This window comes from Pantherophis guttatus, chromosome 7 (genome assembly GCF_059756535.1).
Source record: "Pantherophis guttatus breed Tessera chromosome 7, ASM5975653v1, whole genome shotgun sequence".
Taxonomy (NCBI): domain Eukaryota; kingdom Metazoa; phylum Chordata; class Lepidosauria; order Squamata; family Colubridae; genus Pantherophis; species Pantherophis guttatus.
The window spans coordinates 70,170,818-70,191,289 of record NC_142069.1 but is presented as its reverse complement, the minus strand read 5'-3'; the positions used below and the strand labels follow the sequence as shown (position 1 = coordinate 70,191,289).

Sequence of the window (20,472 nt, the reverse complement as noted above, 5' to 3'; positions counted from 1 at the left end):
AAACAATCAAAAAAATCAGATTTTTTGATTTAAATCGGATTTTTTTTATTTAAATCGGATTTTTTTTTATTTTTATCGAATTTATTTTAATAAAAATTTTTTAATAAAAAACTGGGGTAAAAATCTATTATAAGATAGTTTTCTATTTAAGATACATAAATAATTTAGTTTATTCAGCATGAAATGGAGCTTAGTTATGTAGCATGAGGCTGTATATTCTGCAACACTGGGACTATCGGTGAGTCAACAGTGGGTCAAAGGAGTAGCAGAGATGACAGTTGCTTTTTAAAAATTATGATTTAAATCGAATTGATTTAAATCAAGCCTTTTTACTAGTGATTTAAATCATGATTTAAATTGTGATTTAAATCAACTCGATTTAAATCAAATCCACCCTGGCAGAACGTATAAATAAAGTTACAAAATCAAGTAATGAATAAATGAGCAATCAGTCATTGTTAATGTCCGATATACATATGAAGGATTCATTGCAATAAACTTGTTACCAAATCTTATGGTAATAGTTTCCATTTTTCACGCAAATTGTAATAATTTGGAACATACTAAAATAGCTCTCCAATGTGAAACTTTTGTTCAATTTCAAGTCTAGGAATCACACAGGAATTTATTTTAAGAGTGTTTACCTGTAATCCCATTATATCATGTGTTTTAAAATAAAGCAGAGTATTAGGACCTGAAAAAACCCTTGAGGTTATATTAAATCTCCATAGAATGCCTGCAGTTTTAGCAAGTGTTAGTTGTACTTTAATACCAGAGTCTGGTAAATCCATGGGGGTATATTGACATTTGTTTCGCACTATAAATAACACAGTTGCTGTACCCCAATTTTTTTTTTTACACAATATAGTCTCTGTTCTTTGTGTAAAATTTTGTCCACTCTATATTCCATGTTGTTTATTGAACTGAAATAACCCATGAAAATACAAAATTGTAAATCTTAGCAATCAGAATATTTGTCTGGTTTGAAAAGAAGATTTCTTTCAAGAATATTTCCTTAGATCTTGTACAGTTTATCAAGATGTAATTTCTTGACCTTTTTTAAAAAATTGAAGCAAAATATATAATATATAAACTTAGAATTAGATGTCAGTTCCCTTTACATCTTTTTGATAACACCATAGTGTATTTTTTTAAAAAATATAATCTGCAAAATTAAACTATCAATATATTCAACATCTCAGCGTTCTATCCCATACTTCTCAAGACTATTCCTTTGAACTTAGTAGCTCCAAAGTTATTATCTTCACCTGAAAAAAATAGTTAACATTTACTTAAATATATTAATTCAGGTGAGCATTGCTGTTTACAGATTTTTATGTAAATTAGATATTTTTGTAACGTATTTGTTACCTTTTTTGATAGAATCTTTAGTTTGAGAATTTATTCTACATTTTACAGTTATTCCACAGTTCCCACTCCAATTGCTCTTTTACCTTTAAAAAGAAATAATGTTAACTTTAATGTCAGTTTTGCTTTGTCTATATGCAGTAGTTATCATTCCCATTTAATTTAATTAGCCTTATTTACATATTTTATTTAATCCCCCTAAAGAGAATAGTTATCTATTTGTGATTGGTCAAAACAGATCAGTAAAAATTCATATAGGTCTTCCTAATCCTGTGGCTATTAACATCCTGCCATAAAAATACTTTCAAGTGGTAATTTTGTCATGTGAGATAAATTTACCATACATTTGAGTATACTGAAAGCAATTTGTATTATATTTTGGTTAGACATGGCATAAAGGAAAATATGCACATTCTCTATATCTGTGCTGGTGAACCTATGGCACGCATGCCAGAGGTGGTACGCAGAGCCCTCTCTGTACGCACGCCATCGCCCCAGCTCAGCCAGCTGGTTGTCAGTTTTCTGATGCACACAGGCACGCTGGTCAGCTGGTCGTCGGGTTTCTGGTGCATGTGCGCACGCGCGCCTTCCAGTTTGGGCACTCTGTGCCTAAAAGGTTCACCATCACTGCTCTATATCCTACCTTTAAGGTTACAAACCAAGATTGAGCACTACTAAAAGAAAATGATTTAAGGAAAAGAGAGAAACATCAGTTTGATGGTAAAAGCAGTGAAATATAAATTATAACAGTAATTTAGCTGGATTCAGGCTGATTTGCCCATCTTGATTTTTTGCTGCACTAGATTATTATACTACTGCACAAACAAAGATGTTCTTTCTCATCTGTGTCTCTTCAGGAGACAATAGCTGGAACAAAGTTCTTCCTGCCTATGAAAAGTGACACAAGTTTCATACAATTAGAAATGTCTTGGATATCTGTCATTGATTTCTATGTGAGTAGATTTGCAAGTTTTTCTAAAATAAGGATCCCAACAAAACAGTTTTCCATTTAAAAACTTTCGTGAGAAGATATTTGTTTCAGAGTATCATGTATGAAAACAGAGGGATATGTTTTTTGTTTTTTTGTTTTTTTTGCTGAGATAGAGAGCAAGAACTTTTTATTGTATATTTTAAAACTTTGGAAAAATTAGCATACAAAGATTTATTTTCTTGTTTATTTTTGAAAAAAAATACCTGTCAGGGAATTAATTTTAAATAAAGTAGATGCACAGAAAAACTCTAGCTAAAATGCTTTATGTACAAGAACCTGTATTTTTTTAAAAAAGTTTAAATCATTTATAGAACAGACAAATATTCTGATAACAGATTGTCTGATAACAACTATGAAATAGGTTGGATTTTATTGATCCCCTCATCAATTCATATTGTTTCTTGATTTTAAATCAGCAGATAGATCTAATTGATTTGTCCTGAAAGGAATACAGGAATACAGTTTGTTTGCTATGGGGACAACAACACAACTGACAACATTTTTGTGTGAAAAATAAGATATTGATAGAGTCAGTCTGCTAATAATTAGCCAGATTTTGCTATTTATTATATGAACTTTTCAAATATTGCTTTCATTCATTTATATTGGCACTGTGAAAGATTGACAAGGAATTAGTAGTAAAGTCATATGGAATCTTACAGTTTAGTGCTTATATTCCTATGTACTATATGTCAGTTGTGTCAGGGAAATGAAAACCAAAGTTCTTTTTCATTCTTTTTCTGTTCTTTTTCATTCTTTTTCTCAACATGTGCAGATTATTGTTCAGTGGTGACCATTGTAGATCAGTCCAATGTGAAGTTGGTGTGTTCATTTTTTAAGGCAGTCAAAGATGCCCTTCCACAGATCTACAGAATTGGGGATATTGTTCGATTTCACAGAATAAAGGTAATTTTAATGCACTTCCAGCCATGTGGTAAGAAAGCTAAACTATAGTCCGTTCAAAGGAAACAGAGCAGATACTTCTTGGCATTAATCTTTGACATAATTCTCTTTCATGAGATTGCTGATGTATATTGATTGCTCTTACCCAGTAAACTGAACTAGAAGGCTCTATGTGGCCTATGGGGGACATAGTGGGGGACATAGTGGGGGACACAGTGTAGCCCAAAAAAATTCTAAATTTTATTTTAATAGAATTAAAATTGGATTGCATTAATGATAGATAATAGGATAACTATTTAGAAATGTTGCTTTCTACTACATTAACACCAAGAGAAATTTTTAGACAATTCCTGGTTTTAATGGACTGCACAAAGTCTTGAGTCCTTGCCATAGCCATATTATTCTTGTAGATAAGCAGAAGTGAAGCTTTCTTACAATACTGTGTGCATTTTGTCTTTGTCTTATGATAAGGGTGGGTTTTTGTATGTGATCTGTCACCCTGATGGTAGGTGGGTTTTCAACTCTATGACAGCAAGGTTGTTTCTGTTAGATATTTTACTTCTGTGCTATAATGTTTAAAGAAACGCAAGCATTCACAAATATTACTTACAGATATTCTTTTGCTCCCTCTTCTTGGTCATTACTCTTCCTTATTTATTTTTGTTTGCTATTCTTTTAGCAGAATCTTAATGTCCTTGAACTTGTAACTCTCCTCTCTCACTTTTCAATATATTTCAATCTTGATGGTGCAGGGGATAATTGGGGTATTATTTTTCAACTTTGCCAAGTGAACTATGGTTGCAAAGTACATTTTACAGCTGAAAAATGTGAGTGTTTACTTTATTCACTGGGTTCAAATTAGGGAATATTCACAATAGTAAGCAATATTAATATTTGGTATGCATCATACCAAAGCATGTTGGTTTGATTGCATCACTGTTATTCTGGTGGATTTTTTTTTTTTTTAATTTTCAAATGGGGCAACACATTTGTTCACTAGAAAATGAAATATAAGCAAACTTACATTGGGCATTGATTTAGTTCCTGTTAGAACAGGGGTCCCCAACCTTTTGGACCTCAGGGACCACCAAGTTCATAATTTTAAATTTCGCGGACCACTAATACAAATCCAGCGCACGCTTGCTGAAGCACCTGGACTCCCAGTGACGGGATGGGGTCCTTCAGGTACTCTCCCTCCTCTCTCTCTATCTTTCTCATTCTCTCTTTCTCTCCCCCTCTCTCTTTCTCTCTCTCCCCCTCTCTCTTTCTCATTCTCTCTTTCTCTCTCTCCCTCTTTCTCTCTCTTCCATTCTTTCTCTCTAATTCTGTCTTTCTCTCTTCCCCCTCTTTCTCTCTCTCTCCCCCTCTCTCCCCCTTTCTCCCCCCCACTATCTCTCTCTCATTCTGATTCTCTCTCTGATTATTTCATTTTGTTTCTCTCTCTCAGTCTCTGATTCGCTCTCTTTCATTCTCTCTCTTTCACTCTCTCTGATTCTCTCTGTCTCTTTCTCTCTCTCTCTCTCTCTCTCATTCTCCCTCTCATTCTGTCTTTCTCTCTCTCTCATTCTTTCCCTCATTCTCTCTCTCTCTCTCATCTCATGGGCCAGTCAGTGTCTTGGGGCTGAGAGGGAGTCAATCATCTCCCTGAGAGACCGAGGTGCATGGACCACCAACAAGGGCCGGAAGAAGTGTGGGAGCGAAGCACTACTTTAACTTGTGCGGCATGAGCCTTCACCTTGGTATATGGTGGCAGTGGCGCAAGGCAGCCCTCATTTCCTGCCGCTTGGGACTTGGAGCGGTAAATGGTGACTGGTCCGGGGAGCAGCCGGATTTTGCTCTCCATTGCGGATGCCAGATCGGCCCCCTGCAAGCTCTCGAAGTGGTGCTGGAAACTTTGGTCGGGCTCCTTGAAAGACGAGAGCTTGCAGGGGGCCAATCTGGTGTCTGTAATGGAGAGCAAAATCCAGCTGCTTCTCTCTACTGTAAGTGCAGCATCAGGATTCCGCCTTGGTATATTTGCGGCACAAGGCAGCCCTTGTTTCCTGCCCCTTGGGACTCGGAGCAGTAAACAGCATCCGGTTCAAGGAGCAGCCGGATTTTGCTCTCCATTGCGGATGCCTGATCAGCCCCCTGGAAGCTCTCGTCTCTCGAGGAGCCCAACCAAAGTTTCCCACACCACTTCAGGGAGTGCTCCTAGAGAGATGAGAGCTTGCAAGGGGCCGATCTGGCATCTGCAATGGAGGACAAAATCCGGCTGCTCCCCGGACCAGTCACCATTTACCGCTCTGAGTCCTAAGCGGCAGGAGACAAGGGCTGCCTTGCGCCACTGGCTGGCGCAAATATACCGAGGCGGAATGCTGTTGCCGTGCAAATGAAAGTAGTGCTTCGCTCCCGCAACTCCCAGCCATCGCAAACGCCGCTTCTTCCCGCTTGTGCCGCCCCCTCCCCCACCACCACAACAGCACCATTAATTCCGGACAGCGAAGGCTGCGCTCCTTTTTCCGTATTGCACCAACTGCAAAAATATGAAAATTTCTCTGCGGACCACCAAAATTTTCTTGCGGACCACTGTGTTAGAATATGTGAATTTTTTTTAAGGATTATGTATCATTTACTTCATATTACAAATTGGTTTAGGTTATATTTTTAACAGACGGGTACTATTTGGGGGATAGGTGGATTCTGGGGAATTCTGGGAGTTGAAGTCCACCCATCTTCAAGCTTCCAAGGTTGAGAAACACTGGGTTATGGTATTCTTACATAGAGATGCATAAAAGTTAGACATAGAATGCACAGACTTTTAATCAGTGCACAGACGAAACAACATTCCTTTGTTGCTTATTTATTTAGATTAGAGATTGTATTATATGAACAAATCAAAAAGAGAATATTAAAAAGGAAGAGAAGAAAAAAAATTCACAGGTTGATAAGCCATTAAATGAGCTGGTTTATGCAATGCAGTACTGATTGTGACAGAAATTATTTAACTCTCCTAAAAAGCTTGGGGCAGTATCTGATAATATAATCCATCTATTTTCTATCAAATCTGTTAAATACAAAAGGAATCTGAAGATAAGAGCATTGACTGTTATAGAGGAATGCATGAGCTAAGGACTTCAGTTCCTCATAAACACATTGGCTCCAAAATGGGGATATTCTGCCTAGAACTGCTAGGTATCTTATTAATATAGTTCTATTACAAAAAAGTAAATAATGATTAATTGAGTTTTTTAATATATATAAACATTTCTATATAGATATATATAGCTGTGTATGCATTGGTAGGATTTTAAATAGGGGATAATAAGTTATTAACAATCTGCATCAGTAAAATAAAATAAATTCAAACAAGCATGGTGTTCTGAATCTGAATTTATATTTATATATTCTCATTAGAAACACTTGTTTCTAATGAGAATATATAAATATAAATTCAGATTGAGAACACCATGGTTGCTTGAAACATAAGCAAACATTATATTTTGATGATGCATTCTGTCTTTTGGAACAAAAAATTAGCTTATAGTTAATCATATTTAACTTTAACATTTAATTTAACACCTAACCCAAAGATGCTGTTTTTTCTCAAATGTTGAAATCAAAACCATTATTCCAAAATTTAACTCAATAAACTGTCATTAAAGCCCATTCAAGAACAACCACATAATTGCTTCAGCAAGTTGAAGTTCTGCAAGAATTCACTGAGTCCCATGAAACTACTGATGGTAGTGAAGATAAAAACAAGATAAATCATGCCATAAATCAATCCCTGCAGATGGAGATGCACTTAGGCGCTATGAGATATATAACCATTTATACATTCAATATGTGTATAAATACATTAAAGTTGATATAGTCTTTTTTTTAATTCCCCAATCATGGATTCTTTATGGAAAGAATCCATTCCTCGACTGATGTTAACTGATCTTCTCAAAACCAGATGCATCCTTCTGGCCCAGTTGACTATACTAAGGACTTGTATCCCATTGCATTTGTGATCAAAAAACTGAACAAAAATGCAGTAGATTCAGTAAAGAGATTAGGAAAATAAATAGTCAGAGGAAGGAAAGATGAGACAAATACATTATCCCATTGGAAGAAAATAACATTTGAAAGAATATTATTATGCTTGACAATGCATTCTCCTTATAGTATATATTGGTGACCATCTAAGTAAAGAAAATAGCCATTTCAAGTACTGATTACAGAAGCTGATTTATTGCACCAGAGACTAGTATTATTTTTATCTAGGAAGATTTATTACCTGGAGTACCTAATTTTGAAACTGTTATGCCTCTCAGATGTTGATCATTCTTTTAGCAACTAACTGCAAATAAAAATGCTATAATCAGATGTTTATTATAGCAGAACAGCTGTTTACATGAAGCATCAACAGTGCTGGCTTACATTGTTTCTAGTTCAAACACTGAAATTCAACGTTTTTGCAATCTAATGTCTTACTTCAGAAACAGGGAGGCAATCTGTAGTACTGTGTTAGTGTCTTTACTGCCACATTATTTAGTCATTTTATGCGTTTAATTCTAGAAGGCATCATACTATGTTTTCTGCAAATAAAATGGCCATATGTCAGGAGTGTCAAACTTGTTGCGTCACATTGTCTTGTGACATACTGTGACTTTTTCCCCCTTTGCTAAAATGGGAGTGGGCGTGGCCAGCACGTGACCCCTTCCGGCCCGTTGGCCGTGAGTTTGACACCCCTGCCATATATGCTCAGTTTATATGTGCTGGATTTCAGATAATGACCCCAAACATATAGAAGAATGGAGGACTTTCTTGGTTCCATCAGTTGAAAATTTTAAAAAATTCAAATAAGCAAATGTTCTGAAATCATAGTTAACCAATTAAGTTGACACTTTCTAAGCATCTTTATTTTTTTTATTTCATAATTTTAGTATTGCAAGCCTGTATGAAGCCTTGACATTTTAGGAGGAACTTTAGACACATCATTTTTATTCTTATTCTGGTAGATCAGAGAATTTAATCGCCAGATGCAAGGGATTTCAGGCCCTGGATTTAGTTCACTTACATTTGATGGTAACGTTGGAACTCCAGTGATTCCCCGAACATCATCTAAAACATTTTCATTTACGGATGAAGACAGAAAAACCGTAGAAGACTTGCGTATTTGGGTGGCAAGTAATCTTTTCAGTCTGCCTCCCATGAAAAAATTGTGTGACATCCAACCACCAATGTTCTTTGAATTCACCGGCAAATTAATAGGAAAAGCTAAAGTGGATGGATCTTCCTATCTTCTCAAGGTCTGTTGTTATGATTATTCTCCTTGCACACATTATGTTTTCACTGAACAGTAATTTCATACTAATCATAGGTAGACTATAATTGAAAGTATGTTTTTCCCCCTCTCATTAAAACAATTTTTAAATCTTTTGCTAGAAATGCTGCATTTTAAGTTTCTTGAAACTTTTGGAGACCAAAGGTTTCATTCAAGCAAGTTAATAACTTACAGTTTTCACTTATCATATTTTAGTTCAATTTATGGTGGCAACTTTCCAAACTGACTATATTATTTGATGGGCCTGATTGCCATTCAAATAATTAATAATACTTTGCGAAGAAAATAGATCTATGCACTTGTAAACATCCCTGCTTGAAGCCATATCCTGTTAAATCTTTTATGAATCTTTCAGTATTTCCCAGCTATGGGTTTTGATTTTTCCCCCTGTAAACCAGGGCAACTAGGATTGCTTATTAAACATAAATATATTCAAATAAAAATATATTTCCAAGGATTGAACTGCTTTGCTTCTTTCAAACCTTAATGCTTTTCAACTTGCCAATGAACTGGGGGGAGGGAAGGGGGAAATGGAATGCGAAGAGCATGAGAGTATGGAAACCATCAAGGTCACTGCTGCAGGTGTTGGAGAAAGAGATGGACTGTTCCCATAACAAAAGGACATCTCATAATTGGACACTGTGATTACCCAGGAGTGGGGAGAAGAGGAAGCTATTTTTTAACTAGGCAAGCATTTGCACGAGAAAACCAGAGTTGGTTTTGTTTCTTCAGTACCAATATGGTGTATCCAATAAAGATTTACTTTTGGGAATTGAAATCTCCCAAGACTGTTTCCTAGTTTTGGGTTCGCTAGTTGTACAATTAACATTCTGTTCTAGTTCTTTTAAATTATTTTTCAGGAAGATTGCAAAATAATGTTCTTTATACAGAAATATGGTCTCAGAGAAATTTAACAAAATACATTTGTAGAAGAAGATTTGGGAAGTTATAGTCTTAACAATACCTTTAAGCCTCACATTTTCTGTTCTTGTAGTTTTTAATCTTTACTCTGGAATATTATTGGTACAATTTTCTCTGATTCCAAAAAGAGTGTTCTTTGTTTCATTGCAGGTATGGGATGGCACAAAATGCCCTTTCCCATCTTGGAATGTCCTTGTTAAAGAAGAAGACCTAGAGGGAGATGAAAGTCTTCTTCGTCGATTAAAATACCTAACTGTGGATGTTGTAGCTTATGATAATCATGTGCATGTGGCAAAACTATTGAAGGTAAAGGAACTCCTTGACAATTATGGCTTCATTTTTATTTTTTTTCTAGTTCTGTTTAGTGTTTTTTTTTTAATTAAAAGTGAGTCTAGATGTACATTTATTTAAATTAAATTAATTGAATTTATATAAATTGTGTAATTGCCATGATTAGTCCCAACAAACCAAATCTCCCAGTTTGGAACAAGTAAAGTAAAGAAAATGCAATTAATTTATTATGAAACAGTTTCTTAATTAAAGGGCTATGAAATATCTTTTGGAATATAACTATGAACATTTGGAAAAGCGGTGAAGACTTCAGTTTCTTTCCTATTACTCAGATACACTATTTTTTTTTTTAATGTAGCTTTTCTTGTAAATTATACTGTTTCATTATTTTTTATTTTTTAAAAATAGTACTTTTTCAAAAAAAAATGGACTTCTATGAATTTGTGATTTGTTAGTAAATATTAATTTCTAAATGTTTCATTTTGTGATTCATACACCTTTTTGTGCAATGTAGAAAGAAAACATTTTAATCTTTATTCCTTATTAAAGAGTGACATTTTGCTAGGAAGGTTATTTGTAACATAGGAATTATTACTGCAATCAGCTCTTAAATAAGGATATATCTAGTGGTATTGCACTTTCAATATTACAATACAATTTCATTCTACTGTTAAGGTTGAGGGTGGTACAGGTAATCATCCGCTTACTACCTATTGTTTAGCAATCAAAGTTATGATGGACCTGCAGTATCTTGAGGCTACTTACAATTCTGATTCACAATTGCAATGGTGCTCCTCCCGTACAGTCACATGACCAAAATTTAGATGCTCATCAACATGGCTGCAATTATACCTGTTTGCAACGTTCCAAGGTCATGTGACTCTGTTTTAAAATGGTTTTGCCAAAACCTGACAACCCACATACTGTATTTTTTGGAGTATAAGATGCACTCCCCCCCCCAAAAGATGGTGAAAAATACACCAAATGCAGCCCCGCCCATCCACCGGCCCACCCTTCGGCTGTTTTCGGCCTCCACACACTGTTTTAGACCTGTTCCAGGCTGCAAGGATCGCCACAGCACATCGCCGTCTCCCTGCCTCGTGCTTTTGGCCTCCGCGCATCACATTTTCGGCCTCCGAAAGCTCCATTTTAGACCCGTTCCAGGCTTCAGGGATCGCCACAGCACATCGCTGCCGATCGCCGCCTCCGCACATTGTGTTTTCAGCCTCCACGTGTCACATTTTTGGCTTCCACATGCCACATTTTTGGTCTCCGTGCATCACATTTTTGGGCGGTTCCAGGCAGCAGGGATTGGCGGCAGCCTGAAACCACCCAAAAACAACACACACGTGGAGAGACGCGCAGAGGCCAAACTCGCAACTCACAACACGCAAAGGCAGCAATGGTCTGTGGCAATCCCTGCAGCCTCGAACAGCTGATTGGGGGTATTCCAGGAGGCCAGTCCAACTGCCAATCAGCTGCTCATGCTGAATCAGGCTGCGATAATGTGCTGAAGCTGATTAGGCTGTTTGCTATTTGCTGCAAGGATCCTAGCCAGATGAATATCAATGGATGCTGGGAGGCAGAGGCAGAAAAATTTTTTCTTGTTTTCCTCCCCAAAAACTAATGTGCGTCTTATACTCCAGAACGTCTTACACTCTGAAAAATACGGTAGTTAAAAAACTTTTCCAACTTACTGTTGTTGGTATGTCTCTAATGTAGCTGGAGAAAGTTACATTTTCTTTTTAGCCATTCGCATTCTCACTTGCATTGCTGAACATGAATCACACTGCAATGCAGTCATGTACCAATTAATGCCAACCATGTCTCCGATTCCAACCTACCATATGGAAAATGAGCTCCAGTTGTTTGGGAATTTACATTTGTAGGTTTGATGCTTTGTTTTAAGCCATTTTCACTAAATAACCCTTAAGTTAAATTGGGATTTGTTTTCTTCAGTGCCACTTTTTAAGGGAAAGAGATAATTGTCTTGCCCTTGTTCACTGGAGATAAATCAAAGTTAGGGCTCCTTATTTTCCATTCTGCCTTAATTTGCTTCGGATTCTTACTAATTAAAATGCAGCAAAACAGCTTGTTTTACCTATGAGAGGTAGACTTCATCTTTTTGCTGGTACATTTTATGACAAAATAAAAACCTAATCCTGATACATTGATCCAGTTGCGCAAATGTATGGAAACTGGTTGTGTGCTCACTGTGTCAAATTCTGTTGTTCGGGAGTGAGCATTTGAAAATCCATGCCAAGCAGAGATAGTGCTCTGACCCAGCTCCCCAAACACGACAAACCCTCTGAAGTGAACTCAAAAGATTCCTTCATTAGGAGTGCCAGCAGCCCTGGCAAAAAGTTTCTCTCTCAGGCTGACAAGTCCATCTGGCCGGGAGATGAATAATTGTCTATTCAGACAACTATTTAACAATCTATCTATTCATCTCCTCCCCCTGCCTTTTATCCCCAGAGATAGGGTGGGGCTTTGCTAGCAGCGGTGGCTCTTCCTTCCCCAGGATCGGCCCATGACTTTCCACTGCTCTCCCCTTCTCTGCCTTCTGCACATCAGGCACTGGATGCAGCAGTTCTTCTTTTTATTATTATTGTTATTTATTGAATTTGTATACCGCCCTACTCCCGAAGGACTCAGGGTGGTGAACAGCCAAATAAAATACATATAATACAAATGTTAAAAAGCATTAAAGTACAATTAAATAATTGGGCTGAAAAACGAAATTAAAAACACCCCCAAATTCATAAGACAAATTTAAAATTTTTAAAATTTTAAAAAAGTTTAAAAGAGAGGTTAGGCCAGACCGGCCTGCTGGAAAAGAAATGTTTTGATGGCACGGCGGAAAGTGTGCAGGTCCGGGATCCTCCGTATCTCCGGGGGGAGCTCGTTCCAGATGGCGGGTACCCCCACAGAGAAGGCTCTCTTCTTCATCAACCTCCTCCAGACCTGGGGGCTGTTGACTCTCCAGCTGAGGGGGACGGACAACCTAGGTTCCACCTCTCTTTCTCTCTCTGCCAGCTCCATTCCCTCTTCCCAGTGATGTGATTCAGCCAGTTCACACGACTTCGGGAGAACCGGTTGTTAACTTTCTGAGCAGTTTGGCAAATTGGTTGCAAGAAATCATTAGGGCAGAGAACCGGTTGTTAAATTACTTGAATCCCACCACTGCCTCTTCCCCCTCAGAGCTCTCAGGTTGCCTTGATGCTGACCCTGACTCCCACGCCTCCTTCTCCTCCTCTGATTTGGTTGCTAGAGGGGCCAGCGGCTGACAGGCCACAACAGATAGATACAAGTGGCTCTTGACTTATTGCCATAATTGTGGCCAGCACTACCACTGCTAACCGAGTTAATTGTGAAGTGAGTCACACACAATTTTACGACCTTTTTTTGCTTTGTTGTTAAGTGAATGCCATCGTTAAGCAAATCCGACTTCCTTCATTTGACTTTCCTTGTTGGAAGCTGGCTGGGAAGTTCATAAATGGTGATCCCATGATATCAGGACTCTGCAACTGTCAAAAATATACGCTAGTTGCCCTGTGCCCAAATTTTGATCATGACTCTGCTGCAACAGGTATAAGTTGGAGGGTCACTATTTTCAGTGCTGTTGTAACTTTGATTGGTCACTAAACAAAATGGTTGTAAGTCAAGGACTACCTGTAATAGGACTGTTTTGCTAGCAAGACAGGAGACTCTTAACAAACGGAACAAGGAGTTGAGGACTGAGTAGAAATACTTACTATGGAGGGGAGATCATTGGAGAAGCAGCTGAGCAAGGGTGTTGATGCATAAGAAATGCATGGGACCATATCCTTTTGTTCCAAGAATGTTCTGAGTGCATTCGTCATCCTACAAGGATTTTCCAATGCAGGAGTTTTTTCTATTCATGGCTTTTTGGTTGCAGTTAAGCGGTTATGAATTTTTAAACATGGAAGTATTTCAATAACTAGTTTGTGCAGGCTTTTGCTTAGAATTTCCTGTTCACAAGCTAGAAAGGTAAACGTATGCAATGCTGCCACCTCCTGGAAAATACTGATAGTGCACTAGAACTTTTTTCTAGTAAGTGTGGTTAAAGAATGGTTGCATTAGTTTTGTGTTATCTCACTGCTGAGAGGCAGTATTGATTTTCTAAACGACACTTGTGTGCAAAAATTCATGCTGCATGAGTACACAACACCTGACACACCTTTGTATGATACAAAGTTAAAAAATTTTCTGAAAACTGCAATCCATATTTACTCCTTATGTTGACTTGCTTATAAATTTAACAAAAAGTATAAATATGGCCGGTGCAGAAGTTTAGATACTCTTTTGGTCAATACTTAGATATCTTTTTTTGCAGAAACAATAGTTTCCAACCATTCCTTACAGCCAGTTAACTCTGTTTGTTTTTTGAGCTTTGTTTTTAACTTTTTACTACATAATTCTTTTAGCTCAAAAATATTCTTAGGTTTGTTTACATGCACTATGCATCTGAGATCTTCCCATATAGTTTTAGTATTATTCAAGTTGGGGGACCACAAAAGCTGTTTCAAAATTATTTTCTTTCTGTCCTATACTTTCTTCACGGTTGATTTGAAGGTACAGTAAGGATTGAAGGATTGTTACCTTGCTGAAATACCCTACTTTCTTTCACTTTCAGTTTCTTCATTGACAGAGATATTCCTGATATCCATCCATCAACTTGCATGTCTTATGTAAAAAGCAATCCACTTAGAACTAAAGAATTCTGATTTGCTTTCTTTATATTCAGAATTGCGTCAGACTCCACTATTCTACATGCCTAGTAACTCAGTATATCTTTAATTTTCTAGTGTAATTAGGAAAGCTTACCATTCTATCCAGATCTACATTCAGTAACCATTATTTTACCATTTAGGATTAAGTTAAAAATTACTGTTGAATTACAAGAAAGTATACATTGTCATAATTATATGTTTTGTAGGTAGCAGTAATTCAATTCTTTTTTTTTCTGTGTATGTTAAGATTGGACAGTTCATTTCAATGTACAACGTGCATGTGAAGACCCACAGTTCTGAAAACGGGCGTGATGTCATGCAGTTTCTTCTTCATGGAGGCACCGGGCATGGCCGTGGGATTGCTGTCCTTCCCGAAAACCACCCAGATATCATAGAACTAAAGTCGTGAGTAAATAACATTTAAAATTTGGAAAGAAAACATGCCAATTTGTTCAGCCTGTTATTTCCCATTATTGGACCAGCCTTGATCAATTCAAGAATCATGCCTTGTCATTTTAATTCCATCCCCAAAATAGTAACATTCTCCAATTAACATCCCACAATTCTTTGACCAGAAATTAGAATTCTAAATGTTACGCTATTTATGAACGCTGATGTGAATCTTCGGTGCCTGTGGTAGAATATCTGTATTCCCAGGAGGGAGGGAGTGCGTTCCAAAGGACAAGAGACAGCATAGTTTAGATAGTTGGTGTGAGAGAAAGAAGGTGAAGATGGTTCCTCCTTAATAGTTCCCAAAATACATGGTTTATGGTGCAAGTAGTCTGCTTTAGTTTGACAAGACTTCTGTCTATAGGTAAGGAACAGTGGTGGGCTTCAAAAATTTTTACTACCGGTTCTGTAGGTGTGGCTTGATGGGCGTGGCTTGGTGGGCATGGCAGGGGAAGGATACTGTAAAATCTCCATTCCCTCCCCACTCCAGGAGAAAGTTACTGCAAAATCCCCATTTCCTCCCGATCTGCTGGGACTCGGGAGGCAGAGAATAGATGAGGGTGGGGCCAGTCAGAGGTGGTATTTACCGGTTCTCCGAACTACTCAAAATTTCTGCTACCGGTTCTCCAGAACTGGTCAGTACCTGCTGAATACCACCTCTGGTAAGGAACAATAAAGACATCTGCTTTGAAGAATCTCAGCATGTCTTTTCTTGGTTTTTGGAGCTTGACAAAATCCGTAAGCCAATCTTTATATCATGAATTGTTCAGGATAATTTCCATATAGCAAAATAATACTATTCAGGTACCTCTTTGAGGATAAAGCTATTATTTCAGATTTGTATTATTGTACAAAATGTAAACCGTGAGTCAGCCTGCCTGCAAGTTACTGTATTGGCTACTGTTCAGCCTGGGATTCTTGCTTTCCTACATCAGCTCCTTGTGATATAACCTACAGTAGCCTTCTTCAGTCTGGATGCTTTTGAGTGAATTTCTGGTTCCAGAATTTATATATATATATATATATATATATATGCTGCCCTTCTCCGGAGACTCAGGGCGGCTTACAATGTGTTAAGCAATAGCCTTCATACTTTTGTATATTTATACAAAGTCAGCTTATTGCCCCCACAAACTGGGTCCTCATTTTACCCACCTTAGAAAGGATGGAAGGCTGAGTCAACCTTGGGCCTGGTGAGAATTGAACTCGCAGTAATTGCAGGCAGCTGAATGTTAAATGCTGCCTTAGTAGGAGGCATTAGCCTCCTACGCCACTCAGGCTCTTTGTCAGTGATAGATACACTGGGACTCTGGGACGTAACCTTTGGGAAGTAGACAAGTAAGATAAGATTAGTTCCCGCATCCTGGTTTCTCGCCTTCTTGTTAGCACAAGAGAACAAAAGAAAAAAGATGAGTTCAGAACTGCTTTCTGATTATGCGACTGTTGAATATTACAGCATAATTACTCTGTTGTAAATTCTGGTGTATATTACTTTCAAGGGAGTATACACAGGCTACTCTCCCTCTCTAGCCCCCTTACCGTGTGTGTGTGTGTGTGTGTGTGTGTGTGTGTGTGTGTGTGTGTGTGTGGTATAGATACCAGTAGTTCGTCCCAGTTCAGGCAAACCAGTAGCGGCAGCAGCGGGTGGCTCTGCCTACCCGCCCACCACCTGCCCAGACGTCATCACGGACGCTGTGCACATGCGCAGAAGGTTCTGCACATGCTCAGAAGTGCCACATGCGAGCAAAGCAAGCACGCACACACTTACAATTCCAAACCAGTAGCAAAGGTAAGTGAAACCCACTACTGATAGACACACACGTGTGTAGATTTGTCATTTCTTGATCTGGAACAGGGTTGGGGAACAATGATTCTTTTATGACCAATACTGTCATATTGTGCCTGGCTGGCACAGGAATTCTGGGAGTTGAAGTTCACAAGTCATAAAAGAGCCATCGTTCCCCACCCTGCTATGGAATAAAAGGATATCCACAGTCATATACAAGTACGATGCTTGTTACAGTAGTACAGTAGAGTATATATCAACATTTAGTTAGCAGGGAATGCATCCAACTAGGTCATTTGTCAGATGTCAAATAACACATTACGACAATATTGGTTTTCATACACCATCACGTTTTCAAAATACCTTGTAATTTAACATTTTAGAACTGAGCATAACATTCTGCAAATAATGGCATATAAATTTAGAGGTGTGAAAATTATGGCACAATCAACATCTGCTAATATTAAAGTGTTGTCATACTTACCATTACTCAGGACGATTGACTAAAATCTAATTTCCTTTTTTAATAGTCTGATAAACTTTATTTACTTGAAGTATAGTTTTTTCATTATTAGATTTCTGGACACTATCGACTTGGCCTTAAGTGACGATTCCGAAAGAGCTTCTCCGGAACCTGAAAATTCTTATACTTCATGTAAGTTTTTAAAAATGAAATAGATCATTTTCATATATTTACAGGACAGCAATGAGAAACCTGTTCCTTCAAAGTTTCGCTGAGCAACAGTCCTAGCCAGCATGTTCACCAGTGTAAAAGATACTGTGAAATAAAATTCAACAACATCTGGAAGAGTACAGATTCCTATTTTTATAATGTGGTTAAGGCCACCACTGTTTCTTTTCTTAATGCAAAATAAGATATAAGAAAAGCTAGAGCGTTTAAGTAAAAACTGTACTGTACTGTAAATGTATTCACAGAGAATAATATTTCATTTTGTAATAATAGGTACATTAATATGAAGTATTGCATTCTGAATTTATATTTAGCACTGCTATCTTGAAAATAAAATAGAATCCCAACAATATATGCAAAAATCTACATTGGTAGAATTTTCAATTTAGAATACTTATTTCACATTGCATTACAGATACGGTAGTCCTTGACTTACAACAGTCTGTGTAGTGACCTTTTGAAGTTACAATGGCACTGAAAAAAGCGACCATTTTTCACACTTATGACCATTGCAGCATCCCTAGAGTCACATGGTTTACATTTGGATGTTTGACAACTGGTTCATATTTATGACAGGGTCATAAGTTCCCCTTTTGCAACTTTCTGACAAATTTATTTGGGAAGCCAGATTCACTTAATGTTACTAAATGTTACTAATTTAACAACTGCAGTGATTCATTTAACAAATGTGGCAAGAAAAGTTGTATAATAGGGCAAAACTCAACATTAACAAATGTCTCACTTAGCAACATAAATTTTGGGCTCAATTATGCTTATAAATTGAGGACTATCTGTATATCCTCTGAAAATTGGAATAGGTAATCCTCATGCACAAGATTACTAATCAAATCCGAAAATGAACCCCCAGTATCCGTAATTATATGTGCGTTATTAATTAAAATTGAACTCCACTATCTTACAGCACTACATTTCCATCTCTGTATGTTATATTCTTTTTTCTTCCTGTTTATGTAAAACAGTGATAGAAAAAAAGAAAATGAATTTCCTTTCCTTTTTTTTCCAAGTAGGATCCTGTGTAGAAAGATGTCAGCAGTTGTCTGTTACAGGTAAGAATTTCACATTAGGTATTCTGTGTATTTTGGAATGAGAAGAGAACTTCTTTTACAATAGGACTTCCTACCTAAAAAGAATAGTTGGTTTGGGGATATTTTAGAATAACATGAGGGATATTTTAGAATAACATGAGGGATATTTTAGAATAACATGGGATGTATCAGATGGAGCTACACGAATCAGTCGGTAAATTAAATAAATACTACATTTATTTTCTTGTATAAATGCTAAAATAATTATAAATTTATAAATTAAAAATTAATTTGATTAAACTAATTTATTTATAAGCAAACTATAATAGGGCATGAAATTGGGGGGGGGGAGGGGCAAGGGTCTTAGAGCAGCAGAAGTATTTTTTTGCTTGGCTAGGAAAGCATTTTGTCCTGGCCTGTAAAATTGTGAAGCAAAACCTAGTTACCCCCCAGTTTTCAAAATTCCTGGATGCACTGATACTCTGCTAATATAGAAAAAACAAAACACATGCATATTTTAAGAAAAAAAAATATAAATATTTATTTAAATGTGGGGTATATCCATATATTAAAAGATGAGTGCAGAAATTAAATAGGAGAATTTGTGAATATGCACAAATGTTTAATAAACTGGAAATAAGTTTGCCCATCCTCAATTCAACATGTTATTATACGTGGTGGCTCAGTGGCTAAGACACTGAGCTTGTCGATCGAAAGGTCAGCGGTTCAAATCCCTAGTACCGTTTAACAGGGTGAGCTCCCGTTACTTGTCCCAGCTTCTGCCAACCTAGCAATTCGAAAGCACGTAAAAAATGCAAGTAGAAAAATAGGGACCACCTTTGGTAGGAAGGTAACAGCATTACGTGTGCCTTTGGCGTTTAGTCATGCCGACCAATGACCATGGAGATGTTTTTGGACAGCGCTGGCTCTTTGGCTTTGAAACAGAAGCGCACCGCCCCCTAGAGTCAGGAACGACTAGCACATATGTGCAAGGGGAACCTTTACCTTTTTAGTTGAACAGGACACATGCTTTTAAGTGGTCTATATCGTTTAAACTTAAACATTTGAAATACCAATTAATATAAATATGGTGACAAATTGGGCAAAGTAGCTTAATGAATTACTGATGATGTTCATGCATGCCATTTGTTCTTGTTTGTCCAAATGCTTTTTGTGTTTTTATTGTTTTATAGTATTAACCGATCACCAGCACTTTGATTCAACTACACTGAATACTATCAGAATGAGCAACATTCCTCAGAACTATCGCATCAGAGCTAGGCTGGTTAAATTTGAACCCGAGAAGCTCTATCAGTCTGTAAAACTTCATTGCCCTCAGTGCAATTCATTGTAAGTATCCAAATGACAATGGATATTGGTACAGATACCTTGTAAGTTGCTGGAGCTGTTACAGTTATTGCTTACAGGATAGAATAACATTATATATTTATTCCCCTGCAATTTAAAGTGTACAATAAATTCCTCGTTTATTTTGATATTCAATATTTGATTGTTAATATTGTTGTTTTATATATTGAAGATTCTAAACTACCATAATCAAAGGTTTACAGTTGGACTTTGAAGATGGCTAGTTTTGCAGAGATGGCGAAGATTTCAGCATATTTAAAAGACTGTTCACAAGAGACTTATGAGTGGGAATGGAAAAGGTGGATAGAATACATTCAGAACAAATATCAAACTAGAAAGTACCAAATAGCTTTTATTTGAAAATAATGTATTGGAAATTTTTTAATGTAATGAGGTAAAGAGAAAAATTATACAGGGGAGGGAGGGGTTCAAGTTTATATATAAGTGTTATATTAGGGTTCTTTATGAGTATGAGTATATTATAGGGAAGTCTGGGGGGAGGGGAGGGTTAGGGAGGTTGGGAAGTTTGGGGGGGTGGGGGGGAAAGGGGTGAAAATGTAATTGTAAAACTTTTGCAATAAAAAAAAAA

At 37.1% G+C, this 20,472-nt stretch overlaps 1 protein-coding gene across 5 annotated transcripts in view; it reads left to right on the top strand.

Annotated features, from left to right (window-relative positions):
* Window positions 1-20,472, top strand: part of POT1 (protection of telomeres 1) — a 52,279-nt gene that overhangs the window by 14,447 nt on the left and 17,360 nt on the right. For all 5 annotated transcript variants that reach the window (XM_060687139.2, XM_034421382.2, XM_087874204.1 and 2 more), the window contains 7 exons: window positions 3,135-3,265; window positions 8,251-8,541; window positions 9,648-9,803; window positions 14,790-14,947; window positions 17,354-17,433; window positions 18,495-18,536; window positions 19,709-19,865. In XM_060687139.2, the coding sequence (XP_060543122.2) occupies window positions 3,135-3,265; window positions 8,251-8,541; window positions 9,648-9,803; window positions 14,790-14,947; window positions 17,354-17,433; window positions 18,495-18,536; window positions 19,709-19,865 (1,015 nt within the window). The remainder of the gene's footprint in view (window positions 1-3,134; window positions 3,266-8,250; window positions 8,542-9,647; window positions 9,804-14,789; window positions 14,948-17,353; window positions 17,434-18,494; window positions 18,537-19,708; window positions 19,866-20,472) is intronic.